Genomic DNA, 16597 nt, shown 5'->3' with positions numbered 1-16597 from the left:
ATTTATGAAAAATAGCAACTAAGGAAATATGGAAATATTCCATGCCCATTTCACTTCAGTAAGCTGTAACAGATGTATCTACCCAAAACAAGCACACTCATTTCAGATGGGAGAGTACTTACATCACTCTGGTGTTTACTGACTTCCATGGCATGTTTAACATCTGGAGGCTCCCTCATACGCGCATAGTCAGAAAATCCTTTCTCAGCATCATGTTTTTGTTTATAGAGAACCTGAAAAGAGCAACATTATACTTTTGTGACCTGGGAAGAGCAGGTATAATAACATGAGCTAGGTTAAACCTAGTGGCATAGTGTACCTGTATTCAGGAAGAAACTTAATAAATAATTTAACCCCTTCATGGGCCCAGAACACTGAAATGAGAGCAGCTTCCACCCAAAACAGAGACATATGAGGCACAGTCAGCAGTGAGATTTCTCTGCATACGTTATTGCAACAGATGCATGAATAGACAGGGGAAAGAAATAGTAATACACAAACAGAAAATTAAGCTTAACAAGGTGAGAAGACAGCCCAAGGAAAACATAATCAAAAGCCACCTTGTTTTTTTAAACACACTTGAAGCAATCAGCTATGTAATTATTCTCCATTTTCAGAGAAAAAAATATTTTATGCATTTGTCATAAACAAACAGTTTTACTGTTTATTATAAACCCATTGCCCACAGTTCTATTTCTTCCACTGTTGGGAAGCAACCAGCACAATATGCATTTTGACTTAGCCCCAGGTTCACAAAGAAAAATAATATTTACATTCAATTGTCATCATAGTAAATGAAAATGGAATTGAATTGTGAATTTATAAACACCTTTACTTTTATAATAGGAGGGGAACTCACTGTTGGGCATTCATCCATCTTTCACTGTACTGTGTTATACTTACACACACACTCTCACACACTACAACTGCCTGAAAAGCTGATCTTACACTTATCCTTGTCAGAAGCTCTTAGACTTATATTAAGGAAAATTCACCAGGTTCCGATGCCTAAAAAGTAGCAAGCATTAAGAAAATTCATTCTCTAATAGCTCTCATGAGCGAGCATTAAAATAATCCATAAGAAAACAGCAAGTATTAAATAAGATGGAAAGCTGATTAGGAGGAGGAGGATTGACACAAAAACCCATGGTAGCAATAAAAGAATACTGTGAAAGTTTTGAGACGGAAACTCTCAACTACAGAGATTCAGACTCTTTCAGGACAGGACACTGGAATTGTGAGAAAATGCTGTATCTGGTTTTGTTTAAAGCAAGATTTCATCTGAGTTACAGAGTAGTGTGCCCAAAGCAATATGTTAGTATCTTCCCTGACTATCTCAGATTACAAAATGATATACAGGCTGAGACATTAAGACAAGAAGGGGGGAAGTGTATTTTGTCACTGCTACTATGTGAACAAAAGTATCAAATAGGGAACCTTAAAACGTGCCACCTCCTTATCCAGTCTAACACAATCAGCCCTCTGCAGGAACAAGCACAACTGACAGTGAAACAAAAAGTCTGTAACTTGCCTACACTGGTTACGTCTTGCAAATGGAAAAGCACATCATCTTTAACACGACTGAAGCTCCACCAACAAATGATCCCCCACAAAAGCGGAATTACTATACAAAATATATGCCACAAAAACTCTTTTGCTATTTCTCCTTGCTTACACTGTCACTTTCAAGATGTCCCCCACTTAATTATGGGGACAGAACAGCCATTATGAACAGAAGACCCATACGGTTACTTCCAAAATCTACTAATTTACAGATATTTTATTACATTGCCATTTTGCTGGTTCAACAGCTCTATTTTTCCCTTGGTGAATGGGCTATGTAACCAAGTTATGAAAACACAGTAACACATCAACCCTCAGCATGAGAAATTTAGCAGAAATTACGAGTATCTGCTGTCTTGGGAAAGGATGTCCATTTCTTTAGCTTAATGTAGCAATATTTCACTTGCTTTGGCATCTGTTCTTCCTATCTTTTCCCACTATTTTCATTAACTCACAGAAGTAGTCTTGTTGCAGTCCTAGGCTAGGAGGGGTTCAATGGCTGTCTAGTTTAGTTTGGGACAGTTTAGTGCAGAACTATTCCCAGACTTGTAAATCGCTTCCAAGTAAGCATGAAAAAATATTTATCATTATTTCATCAATACTCTTAATAACATTATTTTATAGGTTAGTATGCATACATTTATTTCTAAACTCATGCTGATTTTCAAGTTTTAGCTAGACTGAATTTCCTTAATCAAATCTACATATGAAACTACTCTACACAGAGATCAAGCATTATAGGTCACTGACATAACCTTTACCCTCTAGTGGTGCCATTTATTAACTTGAGAAATACAAGGCAATTATTTAAGTGGTTATGACTTCAGATTGAATCAATTTGTAAGTACTCATTTTTTATTTTTCTTCTCTCTTTTACACCAATGTGTCAATAGGAAGCTGCATTAAGGAAGGTTTTGTATTCCTTTAACCCAGCTCTGACTGGCCCCCTGTTTTGGCATACATTAAACACTATTACATTTTTATTTTTATTTCCATTTATAGTCAGTAAGATGTGCTCTGAACTTAAAATCCACAAAGTAGGATTTCATAAAAGGAAACGTTCAAGAACACCAAAAACATCACTTTAATCTCCATGTAGAGAATTAGATTATCCAATGTAATTGTGTAAAACAGAACTACAGAAGTCCAGAAGACTAATACCTGCCACCATAAAAGAGAGGAAATACTGAATATGACATTTCCTACCATAAAAACCCTTAAAAATTACATAAAACAATTTGATAATGTGTAATATGATTGCAAATGATACAATAAACAACAAAATTTTTATTGTAGTACAAAAAACCCCTCTGAAACTTCTTCTGGAAGTTGAAAACGTTGATTAAGATTCTCTTGGCTCATCACCTTTATAAAGAAACAGGAAATACTGTTCAATATTGACTCTTTGAGATATTGCCCTGTACAAAGTAGAAAATTAAACTGCCTTCAGTTTGCTTAAGATTATCCCTTTTAGATAAGAAGAAAAACAGTGCAATCACTTCTTATGGCAAAAATGAAGTGATGAAAAAAGTGATGAAGTGCTTATTTTTTTTCAACATTGTTTCCCCCAAGCAATTTTAAATACCTTTATCATTGTTTGTGACACCTTATTAAGAAAAATATTGTTTTACATAAGCAAGTATACAGCATACTGATCTTCAGACAAGAAAAAGATTTAGCACAGAGCTAGCAATGATCACGAATTTTTCTTCAGCAATATTTTCCATAGGAATATTGCAATTTCTCCAAAATTTTCCATTTCCTTTCAGAAAAATCAAAATGAAGGCTCCCTACCTAGACTGCTCACATCAAATTTATTTTCTCACTGTGAAAAGCAGGGAAATTGATGAGAGCTTTTTAGGCTGGTAAGGAGAGTGAAGTTATTCAGCGATGACAGGGGCTTCCTCCTCTTTTTAGCTTTCCCTGGGGACAGCTATGATAAAAGTGAGAGAGGGGGGAAATCTGGCTGCTCACTCTCAAGAAAGGCATTTAGGAGGCCACAGTCAAATTTTCTGTGAGGAGGAAAAAAATTTAAATTATAAAAGCCACCCAAGTATGTGGGACTGTGAAATTTGTTTTTCATTTCCTGAAACATTTTTCCCATAAACAGCATTGGGATTTTTTTTTGCCAGTTTTGGATAGATGTCATTCTCTATAGGTATTTATTTCCTTCCTCATGCCAGTTGTACAAAAAACACAAAAGAGTAAACATGGGTTTCATGCAAAAGCCAGCAGGAAGTCTTGTTTCAGGCTTTCCTGAGTATCTTGAAGACAGAATTGAGTATGATTCAATACAGCCAGTATGGGGAAGAGGCTCCACAGGAAGAGAACCACATGTGTCAGGGTGCTATTCTCTCCATTACAGCAAGATCCTTATGTCAGTGCTGACACTGCATGGCAGGACCCCTGAAGGAGGAGATCCTGGCTCTGCTAAGATCACTGACAATTGCCACAAGAGTTAAACAATGCCAACATGGTCAATGGTGCTGTGGCAGCCTGTTGGCTCTGGAGAGGACAGTGGAGGGCAGCTGTTGAGGGGGGGGGCATAACTCCTTAAGAAAAACAGGATATTTCCCCTAGTTTCCTCCAAGTTCCTAAATCATGTGTGTGATTTGAAACTGTGTATCAAGTTACTAAACTGGGCTGGATATAGGTAGGCTGAAGACAGGGCTGCTGGGCAGCAGCAGCACCATTTCAGGAGCAAACTTTGCATCAGGGGAGAGCCCAGGGGACGCACCTGGGTAAGAAGATCCTCTGCCAGAGGCACCCAGCCTGTGCCAGCAGCCAGCTCTGGGGAAGGTCAGGGGCTCTCTTTCTTCCCCACCATGATCCTCTACTCCCAATGCCTGCTTGGCATGTGAGGCTGTGATCCTGCCAAGAACACAGCACCACAGAGCAAGGAGAGTCCTGCTTGATCTGCCCACAAAAGCATTCCAGCCCAGCATTGCATCCAAGAAGCATGAAAAGGGAGTCAAAGGTGTAAATTTCTTCTAGTGTGGGTAGGGAGGACACACGCTCATATTTTCCACCTCTCGGTAAATCAGAACTATTTCAAAATCAGTTCACTACAACTCAGAAACAGACTGCAATTCTGTGTTTGCAGCAGCCTTTTTGGAGCAGAGCTGGAGCAAAAGGCAGCTGGTGCTGTTCTCTCTCCTTCCTATGGAATATCTATAGCCTCCTCCTGAAGTGATGACCTGTAAATTCACAGTCCCAGCTAGACAGATGCAGCAGAAACCCCCTCTGCCATATCCTGACCCAGATGAAATCTGAAATCCTTGTATTAGCTACTTAGGTACTGCAGTGATAGGCACAATATGGATTAGATTTGAATACTGTGGAGAAGATTTTTCACTAGAAAATCCCCTGAGAGCTCTCTCAAAGTAGCATTAAATTCAGGTCCATTGCAGCAGTAAACCACAAGTTGGAAAAATGTGTCAGCGTATCTTTAAGTTTTATGGTATATTATGATTTATAATGCATCTACTCCTAAGGGGATAGTATGAATTTTGTGGGAAAAAATTCTGCTTAAATATAACTCAGCCTATATGCATATTTTTTTTCTCTAGAACTGCTGGATGATTGAAGAAAGCCTTCAAAAACTACCAAATAAAAATGTCAGTCTTTTCCTTAAAAGGGTTTTTTATGAATCAATGGATTCATTTTTAGTTTCAGTTATTTATCTTTTCTGCCACATCACCAATGTTAATTAATCTCATTTGGGTAAACAAATGTAGAATGCAATAATTTGGAATGAATTTGGGAGTAAATCTGTGGCAAAATAGTTAACTAACGTTTTATAAGTCAAGCTAATGTCTTAAAAATGTTATACAAGTTCAATTCCCAATTTTTTTTTTACTATAATTCCTCTAATCACTCACTTTACAATGAAATGTCACATTAATGTCATTTCAGCTACTGTGGTGCTTTAACTTGTGTGTATATATGTTCCTTTTCAAATTCTGAAAACTAAAATATGTGTTATTGTATTTGCTTAATATAGCCTTGATTAACATAATGTTTTATATCAAAACATTTTTCCACAAGCTGTCCTGAAATTTTAGTCCATTCTTTTTTTATTAATATTTTCCTTTGTCTGAAAAAGTGTCACTGCATTACAAGAATGCATATTGAGATACAATCAATATTATGGATTTAGAAGGGTGTTCCCTTCATGCACTGGCTGTTTTAAACCATATGTAGTTGATATCTTTGAGAGAGGAGAAAGCAAAAGCAAGAAAACCATGGAAATGCTTGGTGGATGGAAAGCCATGACCATCTATTCCATGTAATTCTCATGAGTAACAATGAAAATCTGGAGCCTCGTTCATATTACACGTGCTTAACATTCATAATTCCACTGAGGTCAGTGGAAGTGAAGGGTCACCTGCCTACTCTTAGTGTATTATATTTTTAAGTCCTTGAAGGCAACTGAACCAGAATTTACTATTTTGCTGGTTGTTCACAAGCTTTATACCATATTCAATATACTTGATTTCATATTTTAATTGTATAAAATTTGTTGTAAGTAGTAGTATGCAGATCATCAGAAATACATTTGCTGCTACCACTAAGTGCCTTTAGAAGTCATTAAAGCAGTTTTCTTTTCTCTTGCCTTCAGGATCAAATATTTCATATTACAGTTAATATATGTTAATACAACACCCAACGGGGAAAAGTTATATAAGAGTCACCCATTCTATAAGGGTTCCTTATACAATTCCTTATTGTATTCACAGATTTCACTGGATCAATGAATGCACTACCAACTTTTAAATGCATATTTAATAAACGCAAGTAAAATTGTCAACATTTTAAAAATGTGCAGTTTTTGAATTTAAGAAGTTATAGTGATAAACTCTGGATGATAAGTTCACCCAAATAAATCAAGCCGACAATCAAGTGTCCTTTCAAGTATTTTGTGTAAAGTGTACTTATTCTGACACACAGTTAATCAAAAAATCATTTTTGCAATTCTAAAGTTGTACCTTGCTCTGAAGGTGCATTAATTCTTTCGCAAATACACTGTCAATTGTGGCTGGCATCTGCTGATAGAGAGGGTTGGAAAGGTCTTTCTTAGCAGCTCCTTTATATTTCACCTAGAGGGCAGAAAAAGGCGACATAAAATGCAAAAATGAAGATACAGTAAACATACTACTTATTTTTTTCTAGTAAGTAAAATGGCAGAGAACAGAAATGGAAAAATTTCATTAACTGTCACTAACTTTCTAGCCAAAACATCTTTAATAATACTTTCTAGGGATGTGCCTAATTCACAAAGCAATGCAAAATATCTCCTAATTAAATTCAATAATTTTAATGGAAATACAAAATAAAATAAGCAAGGCAGTTTCTTCTATCCTTTCTCAGGTCATTTTCAAATCCAAAAATTACTTTTCTTCTTTCTCTTTTACAGAGTCCTGAACAATGGGAGCAAATGGGAGGCATACCATAAATATTTTACCAACTAATAAGTAGCAGCAACTAAATGTAGCTAGAAAGGGGAGGAATACTGAAGTTTGCCTGTCATCATTTCTGTTTCATCTGTTCATATTACAGTCTCATTTTTAAATTACATTTTATTTATCTTGTGTCTCCTCCAGTATTCAGTATTGGCAGCTCCTCACAAAGGGGTTTTACAAGAGGTACCAGAACAATAGCTAAAAATGTGTGAGGCTTTTGCTTCAGTTCTAAGTCTTCCAAGTTCACAAAACAGTAATGGCAACACTGCTGTGAAAGTAATCATAAATACCAAAAATATTTTCAATTACACTAATGTCACTTATTTACTGTGAAATATACAGTCCTTCACTAAAGGCTAATTCCCCAAATGCATTATATGCATACATATCAATAATTTGCTGTATTATTTGTTGCTGTTCCCCAAAACAGAGGGCTCTTTTTCACTGCTGTTAAAATGTCAGTGTCCAAGATTTGCAAATACAGGTGATGGGACACTAGAGGTCAGTAATTTACAAGATAAACCATCCATCACCTCATTGGCTTCAGGTAATGCTGCAATAAACACGCAGCATGCTCAGAAGTGTGGTAATATCAAACCTACAGGGTTTAAAATTTTAGAATATTTTTATATCTCTAAATCTTTGATTAATAATTAGCAGCAGATTCGCTGGAATCAGACAGATTAGATAAATACTCTCTATATACTGTATATCTGTAGACTACAATAGTCTGTCTCTTATAAAGTGCAATTACATCAGATTCACTTCCCTTGGGACATGCCACTCCTTCTCAGACAACAGGAAGATAAATACAAGAACAGTATTTAATTGATGCATTCATACTGAAAGCCACATAGCAAATTGTTGTATGTCAGAAATAGAATTTTGAATTTATGTAACCTCAGACAGTGATACTTGGACTTTTTTATTATAATCATAAAAGTGGCACAAAAAATGAGGGACCAAAATTTTAATTTTTTGAAGGGCCATAGGGACAGAAAAATTACTCAGAACCAGCGATTCCTAAATAAAGCTGCTGTCTCTCAGGTGAAACTTCTGCTGCTGTTCTTACCTGTGGAAAATAATCAGAGATGCAATCCTACAGCACCTCGTACCCGGGACATGAAGAGCTGGCAGTAAATGCTGCTCTGACACTTTGGAAGCTATTGATCTTTCTTTTCTTTCTTTCAAGCTGTGTATGTGTGCACATGTCACAGGTATGCAGAGATAGACAGATAGACAGACAGACAGACAGACAGATATGCAAGTGCTCAGGCAACCCACAGATGGCACTGACCTGATGTCTGCCCCAGCCCTCTTGCTGAAGGAGGACAGGGATGATAACATGAAAACATTTTCCTTGTCTCCTGTCTGATATCAGGCTGTGAAATCTCCACAGCAGGGAAATTTTGCACAGGTGTAATTTGCAAACCTCATCACTGCAGAAAATGTAACATTCTTTTCCTATTCCTCAGTTTATCCACACATAAAATGGGATAGCTAGGACTTGCTCAGAACCATTAATAAAGTATCTTCAAATCCCAAAATAAAAGTGTCATGTAATTCCAAATTATTATTATTATTCACATTGCAGTATACACTAATTACAGCCTTTGAATTCACTTCAGCTTTAAACAGAATTATTATTTGAAATAAGCCATCCTTCCCCTGCTAAAAATCACAGTACTCAACTGAAAGAGTTTTTAGGAAGGATAAGAAGCCAAGAAAATTTTTCAGTCTTTTAGATCTTACCTCAGAAATAAAAGCACCAAGGCTTTTCACATGTTTTAGCTGCGGGGTGTCAGGTACAAATATGCACTTCCCTTTAGATTTTTTAAACTCTTCTTTATAGTGTACCTACAAAGAGAAGAAAAAGAAGTTTAATTGCTCTTAAAAACACACACACAGAAAAGCAAACATTGGTTATTTTAATTGTTTTATTATTAGTAGTATTTCTATTTTATTTTATTCATGGATTCTGTGCTGGGCAGCTTGCAAATACCTCCGGCTGGTTCAAATTAAACCATAAAGGGAAGCTACAAGTTCTCACGCACATTACCAGGGCTATGTAAAAGTCACAGAACTCTTTAATAATATAGATGAAAAAGACAGGACTTTTCTCTACATCTAGAGCACATTTTCATGACAGTTGTAGATGTTTTAGTGTCTCTAAAGAAAGAAGAATCGAATAATTGATCTCCTTGATCCTTGATCTCAAAGATAAAAATTGTTTCACTTCTAACACAGACCTAACAAGCACAGATTCTGTATAACATCATCAAATGCCCCTTTATGAATCCAAGACTCACATGAATAAATTCAGGAGGCCGCTGCTAAACTATTGCCTACAAAGCACCCAACACTCATGACATTTAAGTAATTACAGAATTTCTCTAAGACCAAACAAATTTTAAATTGAGGCATTTTTTAAAATGTGTATGCATATAGGAAACCATGAAAAAAAAAGCCACCAGAATACTATGACAGATTTGGTAACAAAAAAACCAAAAAAACAAAAAAACACCACCAAAAAAAAAAAAAGAAAAAACCCAAATTTTTTTTTTAAGCAGCCAATCTTTTTCTACAATGGGGCAAACAATATGAGCAGGTATAATAATCACATAAGCATTGCTAAAGTCAGAGTTATTGTTTTTATTAGTGAGACTGCAAGAAGGATAAAATCTATGGACATGGTTAACATGTAGGAACACTCATTATATACAAACTGCATGAAGAAAGATGGTGAATTATGATGAGATGGACTAAGTAAGTTTTAACGACAACACTTTACATGGATAGCCTTAGATGTTTTCAGTGACATTTCTTTCTTTGTACAGAGAATTGTTTAGATCAATGCAAATTGAATTATTTAGTACTAAGCTTTCATGGTTATTATCTGCTACCATTTCTCTAACCTCATTTTCACATTCTGCCCAACAGCAGCTCGAATTTATGCACTCTAGACTTGCTGACAAGCACTGACAGAAGCAATATGATCTGCATCTGAGCATTACAGAAATATGCAGCCTTAATATCCTCTTTCTCTGAATCCTTAATGGATATCACAAGTTCTAGTGTATGCTCCTCTACAGGGACTTGGAAAACTTATGAGAAGGATGGCAGCTTACAGATTCAGCTCCTGTGCTGTCTAAAGCAAAGTTTGTGTTTACTGAAAAATGGATTAGATAATGCCAAATTTATCTCAAATTCATGACTACTTTATCCTCACACAAGAAACAATTTTGCTTGATATTGAGCTCATTCAGATTTGAACTCCTGAAAGAATCTACTCGTCACTTCCAAATCACATCGTCTGCTTTTGTGGATTACAATCTACTCTCAAAGAAAACCTTTTGGTGAACAATGGGTAACATTACTGTGTCATGACTTGACTCACAAAGCCAATGGTTCATGCAACCTGTGTGTGACATACACACAGGTAATCACAGAGCAACACACAAAAAGACATTTTTATGATAAGTATGAGCAGGCACTTACTGTCCAAACAGCACACATGCATTGGAAGTTTACAGAGCTGACTGTCTACTGGGTGAATCTGATGGCATTCCCAGTAGAAATTCCTGTAAAGCTGTGACTCTGGCAGAGGAGACAGAGTCTTGCTGCTCACAACTTAGATAAATCATCCACAGACATCTGAAAGCTGACTGTAATTATATCCATTTTAATTGCAGAGCAATAATTACATTCAAGAATCAAACACAAAAGCTTCCTAAGGTAACTCTTAATTGGGGGGAATGACAGGACATGACTAGAAGAAACAAAGCTGTTCTGCTATAGAAGTCATGCTTTCAAAAGAACTGAAAGCAGTAAATGACTAATGCCACCTCCTTAATCCTTTATTATTCACATTTGTTATAGTAACCCATAGAAGCCACAAAATGCATACAGACTCAAATACACAATTTAGAGAGTACATATAACAAAATGTTTGGCCAAATTCTGATCCAACAAACTCCATTCTGCTACAGTATTGTCCACATTGCTTGGAATCAGAAAGATGGAAGATGAAAAGGGACAAGTATAATGAAGTCATGACACCTGCAGTTATAAAACATATTTAGTGTAAATGATGCAAGGAAGATGTTCAAGAGCTTGCCTATGATCTAACATAACCAATGAATGGAATGAACAGGCAGAGAAGCTAATATTCCTCCTCAAAGTCAGTAATTAAAAATTCAGATCTCTTAAATATTGAATAGGAAATTTTGCCTGCAAGTGGCTTACCCCTCACTACAAAATACACTGTTTACGTTGAGCAGATCTGGTAAGCCTTCTGAAAAAAACAAATAGGAAGAATTTGCAAATGATGGCCTGGAGCCACTGCTCCTTCAATATACTTCTGAAGTTCAATCGCTCACTAAAGGCTCAATTTTTCATAGTTCTCTCCAGATCCTTTTCTTCTCCCTGACTCATCATAAAACCAACTCTGACCGCAGCACAACTATCCAGTAAAGTGGATTAAAATTCCTAGACAACCACCAAAACATTAAGTTTCAAGCTGCATTTTTTTCTTAATGGATTTTAAATGGGAAGATCAACTTTATAAAACAAGGGCATGCAACTTTTAAGCCGAAGCTTCCTGGTTCACCAAGAAAATTCATCTCACCCACGGCCTGTTCCACCACCCTTTTTCAGGGGAAAACACAGAAGGGAGAGTGTGGGCTAAAGGAAAGACTCCAATGGAAACAGCATAATCCAAGCAGCCACCATTCCTTTTATTCAGGGACACATGTTCATCTAACTAATTTAATATGAATATACTCAAAAGCTATTTTTTATAATCTTAACATCAATGGCGTAACCATGTCAACAGTCATCCTGCCAAGATCCACTGTAGAACTGTCATATCTAAAATACCCATTTTTGTTTAGAAAAACAACAAAAATGTCTGAACCTTCTTATCTAGCTTTTATGCTGGAACAAAAGGAAACTTCCTTCCACTAAGTATTCACTTTCCAAACCTACATTTCTGAACTTATAATCTCTTATAAGACTAAGGACTGTGCCAGACCACAGATTCATCTAATACAGAATCCTTTCTCTGTGGCCATAGGAACCTAGAGTAAAATAGACAGGCATACAGTATTGCTCTTAAAGTACATAGCATTTTAGTAATCTCCAGCAATTTCAAACTCAAGGTCCTCTTGAGTTAGAGGCTGGGACTAGTATTGGTGAGTCCAGGTGAACAGCTGCACCCAGAATTAGGCAGTCAAAATCCTGCTACTTTGGCACACTGTTTCCACTATTGGCTCTAGGTCTTTTTGGACTTTGCTTTATAACAGAGACATCCTAAAGCTAAGTTGGACTCTTTGCAAGGACAGATAAATAGCAAGCAGTCCTATTTGTTTGCTTTAGAGGAAAAGAAGTGCTGGTACCACTCATTACCACAATTCAGCAGAATCTTCAGAAGGCAGTGTCTGCCATTCTACCAAAAAGGATTATAATAGTTTGGTCAATTACCTTCTATAATTGTTCCCATCTCTGCTTATAACAGTACTGACAACATCCCACCACATAATCAAAACAAAAAAGATATGAAAATACACTACAAGCAAATGGACGAGCTCGATTTCAATGTGGAAGAGAAAAGGCCTGGAGAGGAAGGCAATTCATATAAATCAAACACACATGACAGTTTTGAAAACATCTGTGGAATAAAATTTCATAATAGAGGGAGATTAAATGGAACGACTGTAGAGAGAAACAATCCAGGGGGTATCACAGCCACAGAACAAACATCTGCCAACCTCAAATGAAACTGGGGATTTCCTCAAGAACGGGAGCACATAAACACTTCACAGCTTCCCCTACGTACAGCTCAAGACTGGCAATTACAGATTCACCAAGGACTGCCAGGGTAACACTTTTTCAAAACCATATTGCCAAATTAAAGTCAGCCTGCAAAGAATGCAGGGCGAGCATAATACAGCCCCAGTATCTCTGGCATGTGCACTCCTGGCTCTGCATTCTGATGGAGGAGATGTGCTGACAGCTCCACCATCAGAAAAGGACAATCACCTAGTCTTGTGGCCAGCAAGGACACAGGCTGCTCCCCCAAGGTCATCCAACGGGCCAAACAGAAAGTGCCATAAAACCACTGCACAAATTAAATGTACCAATGTACACCAATCATAAATCCACACAAATAGTAGTATGCGGAAAGGTTCATGCTAAAAAGGATAAGGAATATATTCAAAGTTCTGAATGTCAGCAAGTCAAAAAATTGAAGGTAAGAATGCAAACTCCTTGCAATTTATTGGTCTCCACAATGAAATGTGCAGGGTGAGGAATTTATACCCAGGTACAAAGGACTTCACTGGTCATAAGAAATTCCATTATAGCAAAAAATTCTGGGAAACAAAATTCATGTTCTATGCATATTCCATTCAAGCCAATGAAGAAAAACTTACTGATTTCATCAGAGGCTGAATAAAGCCCCAAAGCTGATGTTATTTTTACACAAAGAGCCTCTTTTTTGAAATTAGATTGGTCTGGACCATTATATATTGTTCTTGCTTTGAAAGCATTAACAACACTTTGCCATTATGCCTGACATATCTCAAGGAAAATCTAACACACTTGCAGGCTAAATGCATCACAAGTTTTCAGCAAAAGCCCACATCCCTGAACCATTATAAGTAGGAGAAGCCTGGCTTGACTTAGCTATTTGCCTTAGCTCTCAAGTCCCTGCAGAAAATCCAAGAATATACAGCCACTCCATATCCATTAATTAAGAGCCACGGCCAACATTACTCCTAATGGATACACAGCCGAGTAATAATTCCTTTTCAGTTAAAGATAGATTTCTTCAGCATTTTTCAAGGAGTTTTTTTCTATAAGAACAGTGACCATGTTCAGAAAGAAGCTGCATGGATGCAAATGTATATTGGGTCATATAAGTGCTTCAGGTCCATTTTCATTTTTGCCTTTACAAGAGTTGACAGGCACTTAACGCACCATATACCCTTTTTTCCCAAAGAAAGCATGCATATATCAGTAAAAGTATTAATAAATCTCTGCTGCTTCCTAAAGCAGATTGAGTTTACAAAGGGCTCATCTTGGTAGTTTCTCTTAAGGATCTATCCAATTTTCAGCACTCTTTCTGTGAAAACTGAAGTAGCTGGTGTATGGACAAGAGGAAAGAGGAAACTTTGACCTTGTCAAGTCACACTCTCAAGTCAGCACTGTAAGACTTTTCACATCCCAGATACTGGTCTTCTGAGTTAACTATTCTTTTCTGATACACAACCCCTAAAAATTTATACCTAAAATGTAGATTCTGTATGTTCTATTCCCATTAAATTAACACCTAAATATCGTATTACAACATGAGCCAGACACCATTTTTCGGTTTCTTTAGAACATTTATTGAGGTAAGTCACTATCTCCTCAGAAAGGTCTCCTCTCCTGCCACAGCTTTCTCACAGGAGAAATGTCATTCTTTACACCCATGCACCCATGAAGGGACAAAGTTACTTTTTTTGACACACTGTCTCAGAAACAAAAAGAAATTTCCATCAAGGTAAATCTGATCCTCTTCCATTGAAGCAATCAGATCTACTCCAATTTAAAATGTCTGGGACCTGGTTTATGATGTTTATATAACAGATCTACAGTTTTAAAAATCTACAGTAACTAAATCAAGAATTAGTGAGCTAAATATTTTTAAAATATATTCTAGCATTTGAGTGGATTTGTCCTATAAGCATAGTCAATAACAATATGCAGAGCAGTTTTGGACATCTATCAGCACAAACAAAAGATAACATTAAAAATTTATCTTTTATTTTTAACTGCCCTCCTTACAGCTATGTATACTGGAACCTAGTTTTGTTCAAACCAATTAAACTGCATAAAATTAGGCTACAACCAGAAAAAATACCACATTTTCCTGATGAAAGCAGCCAAGGTGTTCTCCTGGCAGACACCCTCTCCCTGAGACCCACATTTTGAAACACTCCTTTCTAGGGCCTGTGCTTCATCCCATCCAAGTGCTCTGAAAAGCTCATTCTTTTGTGGCTGATAATTTACAGTACTAGAATAATCTGTGCTTTTCTATTATTTTATGGGCTTTTATCATTTGAGCCTTGGATGGGCACACACTACACTGTACATATTTGAGAAAATATCTATCATAAATATAAATGCATTTGAAAGAAGAAATGCAAATATGAGAGTGCAAATGGTCACCATCACTTACATCACTTATTAATTCACTGCATTTTCGGGCCAGTTCCATATTTCTGTCCTCAATAACAGGCTTGAGGAAGATCTGAAAGAGAAAGGTAATCATTACAGGTTTATTGTCCTAAAGAGGAAAAATAGAAGGAAATAAGTACTTTGCAAAACTATTGGGGTTTAACTCACCTTTTCTTCTTCTTCCCAATCCTCATTTTCATCCTCCCTGAGATCCTGAATGGCAGACACTCGCATTTTAATACTTTGTGGGAAACAATGAAAACTCTTAAAAGGCTCAGTGCTGCAGGAAACAGCTCAGACCCTCCAGCACGCCTGGAATCAATGCTCCATTTGTGTCCTCCACTGCACTTAACCCTGCCACGGCTCCTTCCTTATTTAGGCAGCACTTGACAGTCTTTATCTGAACAATTCAGAGTGAGTGAACTGAAAGGCATTGCAGATGGCCTTGCTGGCTATCACTCACAGCAGAGCTAATGCTTTCTTACTGATAAAATATAATTAAATGACCTATCCCCAGCAACTATTTTTAAAATTACTACAAACACCATTAAAATACTGTGATGCAGGTAATTTGTAACATAAGTAATTCAGTAAAATTAACAGGATTAAAAGGGCAACATTGACTCTTAACTTTATGAGAAAAATGCCCAATTGTAAGATTCAAGGCATCAGTGACTCTAAAATCAGTTATGACAAAACTTTATTTTACTGTCCCAATAATAAGGCTTCTTGTTTAGCACACTATTCTCATCTTCCAGTACATGTAACTGCTATATACATGTATATTTTTTCAGAATTACTTCTTTGCCACAAAGCTTACAGAAGTCTTAAATGCTTTCCATAATCATGTCAGCTGCAGGTTAAACCTGTGCATACATAGATACAGACAAGTCTGTATTACAAGTATACACAGCTATGTATTCACACAAACATGTATTTTCCTTCACTGTTACAAACTGTCATGGTCTGTAGTCTAAAAACCAACCTTTTTCAGTATGAAGTCACTGACTCCAGCTTGAATGAAACTGAAAGATATCCTGATGTTCATGGGTGCAGTGCCAGTGTTTACTTCTGTAAGACCAAGCAAGAAGATAATACAAGACCAGTTGGAGAAACCAGCATTTTAGTATCATTTTACTTTTTAAACTGAAGCTTGTATATTTCTTATTTTGTAGAGGTCATGATTTTGAAGTTCATCAAGCAAAGTCATTCACCACTACATGGCTTTGCAATCAGGCAAAGATACAAGGAAAGTGTGCTCCTAAAAACAATCTTTAAAGAATTTTAAGTAGATGTGCCCACACACAATGTCCAGAGTTTTGTTTTTATTTTAAAACACACATTTCCTTAGA

At 36.6% G+C, this 16597-nt stretch overlaps 1 protein-coding gene across 1 annotated transcript in view; it reads right to left on the bottom strand.

Moving 5' to 3' along the window:
* The window catches only part of NEBL (nebulette), a 92310-nt gene extending 75943 nt beyond the window's left edge, over nucleotides 1-16367 (bottom strand). The window contains 7 exon segments of the mRNA XM_071428843.1: nucleotides 123-233; nucleotides 6552-6662; nucleotides 8778-8882; nucleotides 15247-15318; nucleotides 15414-15458; nucleotides 16231-16313; nucleotides 16316-16367. Coding sequence (XP_071284944.1) covers nucleotides 123-233; nucleotides 6552-6662; nucleotides 8778-8882; nucleotides 15247-15318; nucleotides 15414-15458; nucleotides 16231-16313; nucleotides 16316-16367 — 579 coding nt within the window.
* Between the last annotated feature and the right edge of the window lie 230 nt (nucleotides 16368-16597).

Source organism: Agelaius tricolor, unplaced genomic scaffold (genome assembly GCF_023055355.1).
Source record: "Agelaius tricolor isolate 1412-34295 unplaced genomic scaffold, bAgeTri1.0.p SCAF_6, whole genome shotgun sequence".
Taxonomy (NCBI): Eukaryota; Metazoa; Chordata; class Aves; order Passeriformes; family Icteridae; genus Agelaius; species Agelaius tricolor.
Note: the sequence above shows the minus strand (reverse complement) of the source record. Positions and strands in the feature narration are given on the sequence as shown.